Raw genomic sequence first — 15900 nt, 5'->3', positions numbered from 1 at the left:
TATACTGTCCTTTGATACATGAATATGGTACAAATTACGAAGATTTCCTCTAAAGAATGCTTCATTTTCAACAGCCACCGGTATTCTTCAAAAACGTCGTCTTAAAAAGCTCTTTTGAGAAACGTAATCAGTGATTTTGGAAGATTTTACCTGTTGCGAGCATTATCCGTTTTTTTAGCACTTAGTTGTAATTTCTACTGACATCACTTCATGATGTGATCTCTACTATCATCACTTCATGTTGTAATCTCTACTGTCATCACTTCATGTTGTGATCTCTATTGTCATCACTTCATGTTGTAATCTCTACTGTCATCACTTCATGTTGTGATCTCTACTATCATCATGATGTGATCTCTACTGTCATCACTTCATGTTGTGATCTTTACTGTCATCACTTCATGATGTGATCTCTACTGTCATCACTTCATGTTGTGATCTCTACTATCATCACTTCATGTTGTAATCTCTACTGTCATCACTTCATGTTGTGATCTCTACTGTCATCACTTCATGTTGTAATCTCTACTGTCATCACTTCATGTTGTAATCTCTACTGTCATCACTTCATGATGTGATCTCTACTATTATCACTTCATGTTGTGATCTTTACTATCATCACTTCATGTTGTGATCTCTACTATCATCACTTCATGTTGTAATCTCTACTATCATCACTTCATGTTGTAATCTCTACTATCATCACTTTATGTTGTAATCTCTACTATCATCACTTCATGTTGTGTTCTCTACTGTCATCACTTCATGTTGTAATCTCTACTGTCATCACTTCATGATGTGATCTCTACTGATATCACTTCATGTTGTAATCGCTACTGCGATAATTCTTGTCAGTTTGCTAAAATGGAAAAATTAATTCTAATCTGCAAACAAACTGTATGTTACAAAACCTAAATACAAATACAGTGCACCTTCGGGTTACCTTGACCCTGCTATACAGTTATTTTGCTTTATGGTGTAGAACAAAATGTTTTTTAGTTTTTTCTACATGAAATATTTTTCGCCATACAATATACAGTGGTGTGCATAAACTTGGAATCACCAGTTAAATCTTCAAATATGTATGTTTATATGCTGTTGTCTAAGAAATTCTTTGGAGTTAAGTGCCTCAACCTCATCAATATATATATCATTTGAAAGGGAAAATTCTGAAGAACAAGATGATGCCAAATATTCGAAAATATTCTCAGATTTTTATCGCTGGGGGTGGATCTACCGAAAGGCAGACTTATTGCAGGCTGTGAATGTTGTTAGTGAAAATTGATAAAATAGGATACAAACAAACTCTTTTATACAAATTGGTGGCCCTGAAAAGGGCCGTTGGGTTATTGTTGGTCTTCAGAAGGACTGGTAAGGTGTCTTGAGCTGAGCATTAGTATTTTATTGGCCAGCCCTTGTTCTTGATCACCATCTGACACCGTCGAGGCATGCTGTTTACCAACTTTCTGAGCTCTTCAGGAGTGATGTTGTGATGCCAAGCATGAATAATCTTCTCTATGAGCTCCCGTTTTGTCTTTGGTTTATCTTTGCTGACTATCACACCAATACGCTGCCAAAGATTTTCAATAGGATTCAGGTCAGGGCTTTGTGCTGGCCAGTCTATTACCCTCACATTACTTCTGGTCATCCACTCCTTGACTCTCTTGGCACGGTGGCAGGGTGCATTGTCATCCTGGTAGTACCAGGGTTGGTCGTTGCTGGTGAACAGGCTCCGAGCATTTGGAAGCATGACATCTTCCATGGTCTTGATGTATTTGTCTCCATTCATCATGCCTTCACAAATGGAGAGTCTTCCCACACCAAAAGCTGTCATGTAACCCCATACCATGACTCCAGTAGGGTGCTTGATGGTTGGTAGCGTACAAGCCGGGCTGTACTCCTCTCCAGGTCGTCTCCTCACATAACAATTTCCAGAGTGGTTTCGGATGGTAAATGTTGACTCATCACTGAACAAGACCCTTTGCCATTGGGCTGTTGTCCAGAACCGTTTATCTTTAGCCCACTCTAGACGACGCTTTCGCTGTTTCTCAGAAACTAAGGGCTTGTGCCTTGCCTTGCAGCCTTTCAAACCATTTGCAAGCAGTCTTCTTCGCACTGTACTGGGGTGAATCTCAATATCTCTGTTGTCCTTGATCTCCTTACAAAGTTGAGTACTGTTCAGATGTCTGTCAGCGAGGGATCTTCGTACCAGGTACCGATCTTCATGGATAGTCGTCTTCTTGGGTCGTCCAGCAGAGTAGGTGGGTTAAGACTGCCATTGGAGGTCCAAGTTTTGATTGCTGTGTAGACTGCCTTCTGAGAACAACCAACTTCCGCAGCTATCTGTCTTTGGGTCTTTTGCTGTTTGTGAAGGTGCAGAATGATGGCTCTTCTCTCTGTAGATAACACTTTAGGCATGGTAAAGTTCAAAGTCAAACTGAGTTCAAAGTTAAACTGAGAATGAATAAGACTTCAAGTGTCCTGCTTTAAATATGCAACAGTCAGCAAATTGCATAACTGAAATGCCATCATGATGGGATTTAGGATATTTCACTTTCTTTGAAATTTGACAAGCAGTAAACTTTCTCAGCTGGGAAGGTTTGTGCTAACCTGTTATAACCAGATTACGTACAAGACCAGATAAAATTGCTAATCTGTTTAATAGGATTAATATAAATCACTCAGAAATGATTGCGTTAAATCAATCAATGCATTGTTTGAAAGCACATTTTCTGCTGATCAGATTGATATATAATATCTGCCATGGCATCATAATTGGCGGGAAAATAGAAAGCAAATGGAAGATCCGTTCAATATAGAGTGAACAAAACAATGTGATTCCAAGTTTATGCACACCACTGTAAATACAAATTTTTTTTGAAACTCAAAGTTGGCAGCTGGTGGGCTGAATATGTTACAATAACGAATATGCCGAATTGCTATTCACTGAAATCCCCCATGCATGAAAGGGATAAGATGCTGGATCACTCTCAGTTCAGCGTTTTTCGTTATTAGTTATAGTGAAAATGAAACTGGAAACAATTAGGTGATAAACTTTTTAAACAATGGATAAGTTGAACTTTAATAAAGTAGTTCAAATATATACTAAAACTTAAAGTGTGTGTTTAGTAAGCTAAATTCACTTAAGTTAAATTCAACGTTTATGGTATACGTCTGCCTCAAAGGTAAGAACTCCTTATGGTTTGTACTGCTCATAGTACATTTGAATGTTACATTTTATTGCAGACCCTAACCGCTAAATACAACAAAGTTACTGTAGGTAGCTAAAGTTACCAAGGTTAACATATTATTTGGTTACTAATTTTTAATATGTAATGTACATATATGAAATTTAGGATTTTTATCAAGGGGTGTTTGTAATAGATAATTACCATGGGTTTCTATACCCTTCCATAGGGTATTTTCGCCTCACAATGCCACTGGAACAGATTAAAATGGTATAACGAGGATCCACTGTATCAACAACAAGATGTGTTGCTATTGTAAATCCATAGCTATAAACAGCTTTGTATAGACAGCAGTAATAGGTTGTGTAGCAAGTGCTAGGCAACTTAGTAATATATTAGCCTACATGGGTTTCAGCTATACAGTTTAATACTAATATCTGAAGTACGGCCACGTGTGATCTTCTGTAACTGTTTTGGAACTCACTTTTTTTAAAGGAATAACTGCTATAAGGAGATAAATTAGGTGTAATTAGTATATAAGCAGGTTCCGGCGTTGGCAGGGAGAGTAAGAGATAAACTATCATCTCTAGCAGGCCGTAAAGTAGCACAAGAAACTCCGTGATAGATGCGAGAGATTTCGTTACGTTACTGCTTTTGTAGATGCAGAAAGTTTATCATCCAACAGCGGGTGGCTTCCTCTGATCCTTGCAATTCTATATGAAAAGTTTGATCCTGAGTCCAAGTGGAGAGCATATCTTGATACATTTCCTAATTTCACTAATATGGACCTCCCAATGTTTTGGCCTCTGTAAGTACATCGGTCCTCGGTAAGTACAGTGAGCGCTCCTACTCCGTAATTAATTCAGGAAGGTTTATATTGTAGGAATTTACGTTATAAGAACAATAAAATACATATAAACTGCCTAATCCGTTCCAAGATCTTTCCAAACTCATCCCTTTGTGCATACAACTCTTTTAATTTGTGGGCTGTACCGTATCTGCAGTGTTATTGGCCTGCATCGACAACTGTTCTTTTTTTTATGATCAATCTCACTGGTTTTATGAACCATGATTGCGGTAATTTTACAACTTGATGGGACTGCACATTTTCGGCATTCATTTACAACGATTTGCTTTTTTTTAAACAGCAAAATCTATTCTATGAAGTAATACTAATAACAAATATATTTACTACTAGAAATTCCTCTGTCATACAGCCCACGACCAAAGTGATATTCCACTGTCATACAGCCCACGACCAAAGTGATATTCCACTGTCATACAGCCCACAACCAAAGTGATATTCCACTGTCATACAGCCCACGACCAAAGTGATATTCCACTGTCATACAGCCCACGACCAAAGTGATATTCCACTGTCATACAGCCCACGACCAAAGTGATATTCCACTGTCATACAGCCCACGACCAAAGTGATATTCCACTGTCTTACAGCCCACGACCAAAGTGATATTCCACTGTCATACAGCCCACGACCAAAGTGATATTCCACTGTCATACAGCCCACGACCAAAGTGATATTCCTCTGTCATACAGCCCACGACCAAAGTGATATTCCACTGTCATACAGCCCACGACCAAAGTGATATTCCTCTGTCATACAGCCCACGACCAAAGTGATATTCCCCTGTCATACAGCCCACGACCAAAGTGATATTCCCCTGTCATACAGCCCACGACCAAAGTGATATTCCCCTGTCATACAGCCCACGACCAAAGTGATATTCCCCTGTCATACAGCCCACGACCAAAGTGATATTCCACTGTCATACAGCCCACGACCAAAGTGATATTGGAAAAAAGAAAGGGTACTGATGGTTGAGAAATGCAATATTAGCAGTCAAATGGCACTGCAGCGCAATAGGATAACTGCAATGGTAGCTGTAATGTACTGGGTGTGGATGTTATTATATACAACAAACAGCAATAATGAAAGGAAAAGATAATATGTCTATATTTTTCCCCCTGCAATAGGAGAAATGCAATATTGGCCAATATTAGAAGTAAAATGCACTGATATTATTAGAATAACCAATATTATTAATATAGTAATAATAGAAAACCAATGCACAAATTTGTTTACATTTCAAAACGTCATAGCTAACAATAATTATCAAGAAGTTGTGATATTTATATCGATTTTTAGAAAATCTATTTAAAAAGTGTTTGGTCATGACAAACAGCAATAATGAAAGGAAAAGATTATATGTTTATATCTCTCCCCTGCAATAGGAGAAATGCAATATTGGCCAATATTAGAAGTGGCCAGAAGTAAAATGCACTGATATTATTAGAATAACCAATATTTTTAATATATTAATACAGTAATAATAGAAAACCAATGCACAATTTTGTTTACATTTCAAAACGTCATAGCTAACAATTTTAAGAAGTTGTGATACTTACATAGATTTTTAGAAAATCTATTTAACAAAACTATTTACAAAAAAGTAATAACAGTAACATATTATCCATCATCAATGTTGTTAGTGTGACTATTACACTCCAATAGTCATCCAAACTTATAATTAAATATTGTAATAATTTCATAAGAATCAAGAAAAACATATCATCGTCATTTCCTTTACTTTCACTGTTTTGGACATTAGTTAGAATACCAAAGTACTCAAAAGTTTCCAAAATGTCAGTTACTTTGAAATCGGCAAAAAAGAAACGATTTCTGTACTTCTACGTTAATTACAGAAACCTTCGGCAATTTGACAATGCTATAGACTGGTGAAATGTGCACATTATTTTTTCGTGAAATGCACACAACTTAATGGTTCTATTGTCTGTCGCTCGGCGTTTCGTTTGCCGGTCTTAGCTTTTATTAAACCAAGCTTTTCAAGCGTTTTGTGACGATTTTTGGCCAAATTAATTTGTCTATTTGTGTATAATCCGATCAGATGGGTAAGTTTTAAGAGACTGTCGACAATTTACAAAGACTTGGTAACATATTTAAATAGGCTTATATGTGTTTTGTATCGTTATTATTTTTTAATGACTACAAAACGATGGTTAAATTTGTTGATGAGATTTCGAGGCAAGGGTTTGCGACATTGTTGATGAATAATTTTCGTAAGTTGTGTGCACATGTATTTATCATTAAAACTCTCAAACCTCGCTTCGCTCGTTCGGTCGTGGGATAAAAAGCAAAACAAAATAATTCACAAAAAGGGGTACTACGTGCTCGTCATCTATCTGTATCCAAGTGTCATGGTTAGGATAAAAGAGAACTTTCGACGATACTTTAACTCCTTCAGACTGGTAGACCGACGCTGTAACACCTGCATCAATCGATCGCCTTTGTATTTATGAGCAATTGCGTAGCTATCCTATTCTTCATTTTTCGACACAGTTAATGATCTATTACGACGAACTAGAATATCACGAGAGTTATATATAATGGATATAATGCTATACACAGGCGTTTTTGTTTGGCAAGTGCAGTAAAATAAACTAACAATCAAATCGAATTTGGAAACTAGCTCGACTTGACACTTTACGTTATATGGAATTTTTTATGTAGTATGCAGGAGAAAATTTACATAAATGTTGTATCTGAAATTTATGTTATAGGAGGTATACGTTATAGAAGCACTGTATATTACTCTGTGAGTACATTGTTCCTGTATTAAACTTCTACACCTCAACTTAACTCAATCTGAAATCTTCATATGTTAAAACCATTGTGTGTTTGAGTCGATATTTCCGTAAGATGCTACAATGCTAATAAATAGAGATTCTTATTGTTACTCTTCCCTAGAGGTTTATAAATAGAAGGGGCGTTACAAGATAAAGCTAGTTATAAATATACTCAATATAGTTTATTCCAATTTAAACTAGATAAAGTTTAAACTACCGGACTATTAGCTGCTACTTTTTTCTGATGATTTGAGCCATGCAGCTTATATAAGGGTGCGGCTATTCTGTGGCTTTTTCTTTCACCGCTAGGGCGCATTAACCAGAATCTCCGGTTAGTAAATACTAAACATTACCTAACTGTACTGTTTCGTTAGGCACTAGGTTAAAAAGCGTCGGTTAATACGAAGCAATGCCGTCAGACACTGTTTTGTTTAACCAGCAAAGTTGCTGCCACGTTAAAAAGCACCGTCCTGAGTTCTGCGACCTATAAAAAGGTGCGGCCTATGTATTGTTTTATTATCATTTTTGGAAAATAAAGCAGATGCGGCTTATATAAGGGTGCGGTTTATAGTCTGAAAAGCACGGTAATAGAACTAAATACATTATATAATTTAAATTACATTTTTCTCTGTTATCCCATCCACTTCACTTACAAAACCAAATGGTTTTTATAAGGGAAGCAGATGGGGTGAAGTAAGTGAAGCGGATTTTACAAAACCAAATGGTTTGGTAAAACTTAATAGGGCATACGCTGAAATTTACATTGGGGGTAGAGCCATATAGATGTTCAATTTTCACATCGTTTGTTGGAAGTTTTCGTATTAAAACAATTGTAAGTTGAGGTTTGACTGTACAGTACTGACTATAACATAGTAGAGGTTTGACTGTACAGTACTGACTATAACATAGTAGAGGTTTGACTGTACAGTACTGACTGTAACATAGTAGAGGTTTGACTGTACAGTACTGACTATAACATAGTAGAAGTTTGACTGTACAGTACTGACTATAACATAGCAGAAGTTTGACTGTACAGTACTGACTATAACATAGTAGAGGTTTGACTGTACAGTACTGACTATAACAGTTGAGGTTTGACTGTACAGTACTGACTATAACATAGTAGAGGTTTGACTGTACAGTACTGACTATAACATTGTAGAGGTTTGACTGTACAGTACTGACTATAACATAGTAAAGGTTTGACTGTACAGTACTGACTATAATTCATGGGTTGTTTATGTAGATCAGAGCTGGAATCAGAGTTGAAGTGTACCGGACTGGCCAGCTCTGTTGCTACTGATATCCATAATATGAGGAAGGAATATGACTCAACACTTTTACCTCTGATAACAGAACACCCTGAGCTCTTCAAGTAAGAAATCCACACATTTACCTTTAATTACTGGGCAGAGCATACATTATTCCACACATCTTTGAAGCTCTCACTAACTTCAAATCCATCTTTGACTAACCATCGCCTCTTGTTGACTTTGGTGTTTATACAGTTAACTAATATGTGCTGATCGCAGTGGTGTCTTTGATTTTTATAAATGAGTTATTTCGGGGTGTGTTATCTGCACAGTTTGCTGAACTAAAATGCTGTTTGATTTCAGTTGCACATATTTATGTCTTAAAAATGCTTTAATTGTTAGAAATACCCTAAATATGCGAGTACAGGTCGTCTGACGACTGGGTTACATTCCGACCAGCAAATTTGTAAGCCAGTTTGGAGTAAGTTGAACCGTTGAATGAAATATTATTTATGTAAATTATAAAATAAAAACTATTGCCAAGTGCGACAAATAATCATAATACAATTTAGTTCCCAAGCAGTCTTTTTTGTTAACTTCATTGAACATTTTTATTAATAGACTATTGCAGAGGCTAAAAAGAGTTTACGGTTAATATGCTTTAGATTCAGGCTACGTAAAATAATAGTAGATTTACTGCATTTGATTTGTGTTTGAAAACATCTCAACAATTATAAAAAAAGACAAAATTCCTTTCAAAAAACAAAACAAAGAAGGTAATAAAGTCAGTCAGACGTAAGTCGGTCGGATGTAAGTCGGACGGACGTAAGTCGGTCGGACGTAAGTCGGTCGGACGTAAGTCGGTCGGACGTAAGTCGGTCGGATGTAAGCCGGTCGGACGTAAGTCGGTCAGACGTAAGTTGCAGAGGTTGTAAGATGACGACTTGCATTTAGCAAGCTGCTCATATACTTTCTGGTATGAGTAATAACTGAATTTTTATGTTTGAAGATGCTCTGTTAGGAGTTATTATTCCTTTGCAATTGCAGACAGGATGAAATTCTTGTTGATTGTCATGTTGTAGTTTTGGTACTTGAACCAATAAACTGCTGCATTTTTCAATGTTGTTAACATGTTCTGGTTGTCTATCTTGATTGATTTCTATGTCAGCAGCTGTTACATTTCTAGTTATGTGTATTTACAATTTATTTAAGTTTTGAGCGGTATATTAAAATGACTTCTAATTAGGTGTTATTATAAGGAACAGATATGAATGGCATTTATAAGGATTTCAACATGTTATTTTGAATATAAACCTTTTATCACTCACAGTAGTTAAAATCTACCATTTCTGTTCATCAAATTGCTATGATTTGCTGAACACAAATGATCACTTTGTCAAATATTTGTTATGATTTGCCGAACACATATGATCACTTTGTCAAAGATAAAATGCTGCAGAAAAGTATCCTTTAACGAGTCAAATGTTCCAAGCCTGGAATTGTGGAGATTATTTGGAGTTGGAATATTCTTGTGACAGTCTATTAAAGTCGGTTAAAGCTGTGGTTATACTCATTGTCGAAATGCTGTCGCTTATTTAGCCAAAGTGTATATTGTGCATCATCGGTTAATTAAATGTTTTGGTCCTCATACCAAACACTCATACATGGTATGCATACTAGTTCCAAACACTCATATGCTGCATGCATACTAGTACCAAACACTCATATGTTGCATGCCTACTAGTACCAAACACTCATATGTTGCATACATACTAGTATCAAACGCTCATATGTTGCATGCCTACTAGTACTTAACACTCATATGTTGCATACATACTTGTACCAAACACTCATACATTGCATGCGTACTAGTGTCAAACACTCATACATGACATGCCTACTAGTACCAAACACTCATACATGGCATGTGTACTAGTACCAAACACTCATGCATGGCATGTGTACTAGAATCGTGCTCTCTAATAATTTGTTTAGCCAATTAAAAGCGTTTTGTCAACGATTTATGTGTGCATGCACAGCTCTGACAATTCTGTGAATTTCGGTGGAATAATTCTGTGTTTTTCATTCATTTCGTGATAATGGCCAGAACCAACGATAAAATCGTCTAGTTTGGCCGTACCTTTATCCATAACAGATATGTGCATGTGAAGACCTTTAGTAGCAGTTAAAACTTTTCATCAAACAGTTTAAGAAAATTTTTGCTGATGATATAGCCAAGTGGAAATTACGTGTATGAATACATATTATTGTATTATTCTCATTTTGCAGTTAGCTAATTTTCATCGTTAACTCAGTCCTTCTGTTTAAGCGCATTTGCAACAGTGAAAATAGTTGCACAAATGCTGTTGCTATCATAAAAAACGATTATGACAAATCCAGTAAAGATATTACTGCCTTCACATAACTAAAGCCTTTTCTAATTGGTTTATTTATTGGTCAATGCAACATATCGTTGAGTTACAATGCTAGAAGTTTACGCTCAGCGCTACAACAAATGTTTATGCTACATGCTGGCTAAGCATTTATCAATTGTAAAGCTATTACTTAATGCAGCTGTGGTTTGTAACTTAATGCAGCTGTGGTTCGTATCTCAAAGGTTTGTAACTTAATGCAGCTGTGGTTTGTATCTCAACGGTTTGTAACTTAATGCAGCTGTGGTTCGTATCTCGAAGGTTTGTAACTTAATGCAGCTGTGGTTTGTATCTCAAAGGTTTGTAACTTAAGGGTTGACTTGCAACAAAATTCACATTACAGTTATTTGATATCAAAAGATTCACCATGTCTTACTCTGTTGTGTTGTAAGTGCTAAATATGTGGAAATGTGATTACTAGCTCTTAAAAGCTCAAAAATGAAAAGCGGCCATAGATTGGAATATCTTTATTTCGACGACGTAGCCAAGAAATTTGGTTATGGTCTTGTCACGTATGTTCTCACATGAATTGAAAGTCCAATACAAAGCTCAATATAAAACTTATCGTAGTACTAGTTTATGACAAACACTTCGGCTTTTACCGAAGATCCCGTATCAAATATAGATGCTCGCTACTTTACAGTTTTGTTTCGGCATTATTCAATCGTCAAGTCGTTCTCTGATCAAGTGACCCAATACTAAGCAAATAATTTTTGCAGCACTTTTCGATTATCACAGGTGACCAACAGGCTCGTCATGATTATCAGACAATTATATGGACTCCTTCGAGCTAAGGTTAAAAAATTTAACGATTTTTTACGGTAAGTTATAAAATATCAGTGCTAAAAGTGACAGCATTACAATGACGATAAAACAGACGCGTAAGAACAATAGACATGGTTTTATTGAATGGGTGAAGTATATTTGTGAAAATATTTCGACGAATAAGGTTGCATGAAAGTGTAAACAGAAGCCATCTCTCACAACTACATCACATTTGAGCCGTTTTGGCAAGAGAATCCGAACTACGGCGGTCTCGTTTGGCTGCGATTTTCTTTTGGTTTTGAGCTTTTAAAAGCTTGTAATCACCTTTCCACATATTTTGCACCTACAACACAACAGAGTAAGACATGGTGAATCTTTTCATATCAAATAATGGTAATGTGAATTTTGTTGCAAGTCAAACTTTAATGCAGCTGTTGTTTGTATCTCAAAGGTTTGTAATTTAATGCAGCTGTGGTGTGTATCTCAAAGGTTTGTAACCTAATGCAGCTGTGGTTTGTATCTCAAAGGTTTGTAACTTAATGCAGCTGTGGTTTGTGTCTCAAAGAAATCAAATGCGCTGGCTACAACCAACCTTGTGCTTGTAACCTAGGTAACAGTTTTTCTGAATTGTAGGGACCCACGATATAGAGATTTTGATGTCATAAAACAAGTCTGTGCATTTATAATGGCCTACAGCTTCACAGATGACGTGTCTAGACAGGTGCTCTCAGATAGTGGTATGTGCATTCCTCTTTACGGGCCATTGTTGGAGATAATTTATAAAAAAGCATACAGCAAAAATACATAAGATTTAGTTCATCTGCCTTACGCTATGAAAAAAATATGAAGACTTCGCTACTTTCTACAAATTAGTCAAGAAAAGTTAACATTTGATACAGTTGTAACAGGTGGAGGTTATTTCTGAAAAATTAATGAAAGAAAATGATTAAAATGACAATATTATTTGAACATGCATTTTAAGATTAGTTTAATGTACTTTTACATGGCTAACTCCCTCCCTACCACATACCTTACGGCCTAAATGTAGAGATAATAAACAATTTTGATAACCTCTGCTTGCCAATATCCTGAATATCGGTAAACAAGTTATAAAATTAAATAAAACAACACGAAAGGAGAAATAAAAATAGTAGGCATCTGTTGTTGTTGGCAATCCTTCAGAGGTCGAGTACAGAGGTCAGAGGTCGAGTATAGAGGTCAGAGGTCGTGTATGATATCCGCTTGTTTGCTGTTATTACTTTGTTATTGATGTTTCTCTAAAGTTTAACGAGTCCAACCAGCAAATTGCTGCTAATGCTTGTCTTGCACACTTCCCACTATTAACATTCCAGTCAAATCACATTCAAGTCTAGGCCGTCAGGGAGTTTTCTTCACATACACACAATCAGTCCTTAACTCTACTGTTTAGTCTTAGCACAAATTCAGGTTATGTATAGTAACAAGTTTAGTGACATACTTTTTAGATTTGTACTAAGTTTTGTTTGCAGTCAGAAGTTATATTCACATTTTTTGATGGTAGCTACAATAGTCATTGATTCCCCTTTATACAATACTGAATGATAGGGAGAGATCTCTTCAGTCATTGAAGCCCCTTCATATGATACTCAATGACAGAGAGAGATCTCTTCAAGTACAGTAGAACCTCGGTTCTCGAACATAATTCGTTCCAGAAGATTGCTCGAAAACCGAGTTGTTAGAGATCCGAAACAATTATTCCCATTAGAATTAAGGCATGTAAATTTTAATCTGTTTCAAACGGAGAAAACAACTTCGGTAAAGCATTTTTTTAACATTTTACACCATAAACTGTACTGTGTACTACATACTATAAGTGATAACCGGTAGACATAGATCGTGTTTATTTTTAATAAAATATTTTCTATCTATGACGATGTGAAAAGGAAACAAAAAGTAAACTCTTCGTACGATTTGCTCGATTTAAAGCATCGAAGTCATTTTAGGTTAAGATACAATACTAAAAATTGCAGAAATTGATAATGAGACAGCAAAAGTTGCAACAGATCAGTTACATCAAAAATCATGTGAAAAAGAAAATATAAACAGCAATGGCACGTTTACTTCAATATTTGAAGGAGAATCCTCCAAAGATTAATAATTTAGGGTAACTCGACTGGAGGAGTTGTCTCCCTAGAAAATCTCTTCGGTAGAGGCACGTCGTTCCAGAGAGTTTTTTCCTTTTTTTAAAGAATTTGTGATGCGTAACTCACTTCTTCCCATGTTAACGAATGCTTCCATGCTGTTTCCGGAGTTGTTCAGAACATTTAATTCCAATGCACATGGTCCGGTTTGGTCGAAAACCGAATTTATGTTCGAGATCCGAGACAAACAAATCTCAATTCTTTGGTCGAAAAACCGAATTGGTCGAGAACCGAAGTGTTCGTGAACCGAGGTTCCACTGTATATTTGCGACATCTACATAAATAATCTTTTGTGGGATGCATTCTTTTTTTAGTTTTCTTTAAACTGTTTCTGCACTCTGCTCTGCTGACTGACTCTAGTGTAGGAAAAACTTATTGCTAGAATATCAAAGACTGTGTATTAGTATATTTTAGTAGGTATAGAATGTTTGTGCTATAATAAGCTTCCAGTTTTAGAGATTATGGCTTTATTTTTATAGAATATAGTTTTATTGTTATAGGATATGGTTTGATTTTTATAGATTACGGTTTGATTGTTATAGATTATGGCTTTATTGTTATATAGATTATGGTTTTATTGTTATAGATTATAGTTTTATTGTTATAGATAATGGTTTCATTGTTATAGATTACGGTTTTATTGCTATAGAATATGGTTTTATTGTTATAGAATATGGTTTTATTGTTATAGAATATGGTTGCATTGTTATAGAATATGGTTGTATTGTTATAGAATATAGTTTTATTGTTATAGAATATGGTTTTATTGTTGTAGATTATGGCTTTATTGTTATAGAGTATGGTTTAATAATTATAGAATATGGTTTTATTGTTGTAGATTATGGCTTTATTGTTATAGAGTATGGTTTTATTGTTATAGAATATGGTTTTATTGTTATAGAATATAGTTTTATTGTTATAGAATATGGTTTTATTGTTATAGAATATGGTTTTATTGTTATAGAATATGGTTTTATTGTTATAGAATATGGTTTTATTGTTATAGAATATGGTTTTATTGTTATAGAATATGGTTTTATTGTTATAGAATATGGTTTTATTGTTATAGAATATGGTTTTATTGTTATAGAATATGGTTTTAGTGTTATAGAATATAGTTTTATTGTTATAGATTGTTATTGTTATTGATTTGCTATAAACTTCGTTTTACATCTTGATTAAGATTAATTTTAACAAATTGTTCTTTTAAAAAGCCATGTCTAGTATACATATGGGTGGCTAATATCAGGGAAAAGTCAATATATCTTTACTAAGAAAGCAGAAAAGAACACCGATTTCTTCTACTAGTACATGGTGAAGGCTTACGAGTGCAAAACATTTTTATTCACATGAAATTCAGGAGAGCATTAGATGTTTGTGGAAACTGTTTGCGCTACCTGATTTCGGCCTCATTAAGTTGTAGCGTACTGCATACTTTTAGATGAAAGTGATGACGAAGAGGAAATGCAGCCACCCGCTACATTGATGGTTCCTTTAGCCGACCTCTTGAACCATGTGCCAGACCACAATGCTGAGCTAAACATTGGTGAATCGACATTAAGGATGATCGCTGTTAAAGACATTAAAAAGGTAGTTGGTGGATAATATGATCAGTTTCATTCTCAGCATAACTTATATGTGTTCACTGTCATTTCTTTTTCTACACAGTCAAACCTCTACTTATGCTTGCCATAAGATAGACTTCTCTAACATTTGTCGTAATATTTCAGCGTATATTCAACTCCACACTTGTAGAAGTTTTCAATATACAAGCACTTTTAAGTAAGCCTACATGTACTTAAGTTCTAAGTAAGCCTACACGTACTTAAGTTCTAAGTAAGCCTACATGTACTTAAGTTTTAAGTAAGCCTACATGTACTTAAGTTTTAAGTAAGCCTACACGTACTTAAGTTCTCAGTAAGCCTACGCGTACTTAAGTTCTAAGTAAGCCTACATGTACTTGAGTTCTAAGTAAGCCTACACGTACTTAAGTTCTAAGTAAGCCTACATGTACTTAAGTTCTAAGTAAGCCTACACGTACTTAAGTTCTAAGTAAGCCTACACGTACTTAAGTTTCATAAGTGAAAGCAGAATGGCTGGTGAAGTTAAACTTGAAACAAAAAATAATTAAAATTATAGAACTATGTTAGCCTCAATTTCACCTAGTCTAAGTTAGAGCAAGTTGTGCTACTTATCTCTACCACTTACTCTACATTTGAACTCTCACGCTGCTGAGCCTACCATTCTCTACTACTATACAAACCTTTCTGGTACTTTAGTTTTTGTATTTAGTCACATACCTTTTATAATACATTTTCCAATGTATTATTTAGTAGCTAATATTAATTATTTAGGTTTTGTAAAAATGTAGACCGGTTGTATTATATTCTTATGAGAATCTTTGTTCCAACATGTG

The 15900-nt window shown here is 35.3% G+C and overlaps 1 protein-coding gene and 1 long non-coding RNA gene across 5 annotated transcripts in view; one reads left to right on the top strand and one right to left on the bottom strand.

The window, feature by feature from the left end:
- The window catches only part of LOC137386910 (N-lysine methyltransferase setd6-like), a 51280-nt gene that overhangs the window by 24502 nt on the left and 10878 nt on the right, over nucleotides 1–15900 (top strand). For all 3 annotated transcript variants that reach the window (XM_068073133.1, XM_068073134.1, XM_068073132.1), the window contains exons 5-8: nucleotides 3849–3996; nucleotides 8101–8229; nucleotides 11938–12041; nucleotides 14926–15074. In XM_068073133.1, coding sequence (XP_067929234.1) covers nucleotides 3849–3996; nucleotides 8101–8229; nucleotides 11938–12041; nucleotides 14926–15074 — 530 coding nt within the window. The remainder of the gene's footprint in view (nucleotides 1–3848; nucleotides 3997–8100; nucleotides 8230–11937; nucleotides 12042–14925; nucleotides 15075–15900) is intronic.
- The window catches only part of LOC137386911 (uncharacterized), a 203466-nt gene continuing 189908 nt past the window's right edge, over nucleotides 2343–15900 (bottom strand). Inside the window, exon 8 of one of the 2 annotated variants that reach the window (XR_010977849.1) lies at nucleotides 2343–2553. This is a non-coding gene — a long non-coding RNA (uncharacterized lncRNA). The remainder of the gene's footprint in view (nucleotides 2554–15900) is intronic. The other variant, XR_010977850.1, reaches the window with a different exon arrangement.

Source organism: Watersipora subatra, chromosome 2, assembly GCF_963576615.1.
Source record: "Watersipora subatra chromosome 2, tzWatSuba1.1, whole genome shotgun sequence".
Lineage (NCBI taxonomy): Eukaryota > Metazoa > Bryozoa > Gymnolaemata > Cheilostomatida > Watersiporidae > Watersipora > Watersipora subatra.
The sequence above is the reverse complement of the archived record's forward strand: the minus strand, read 5'-3'. Positions and strand labels throughout refer to the sequence as shown.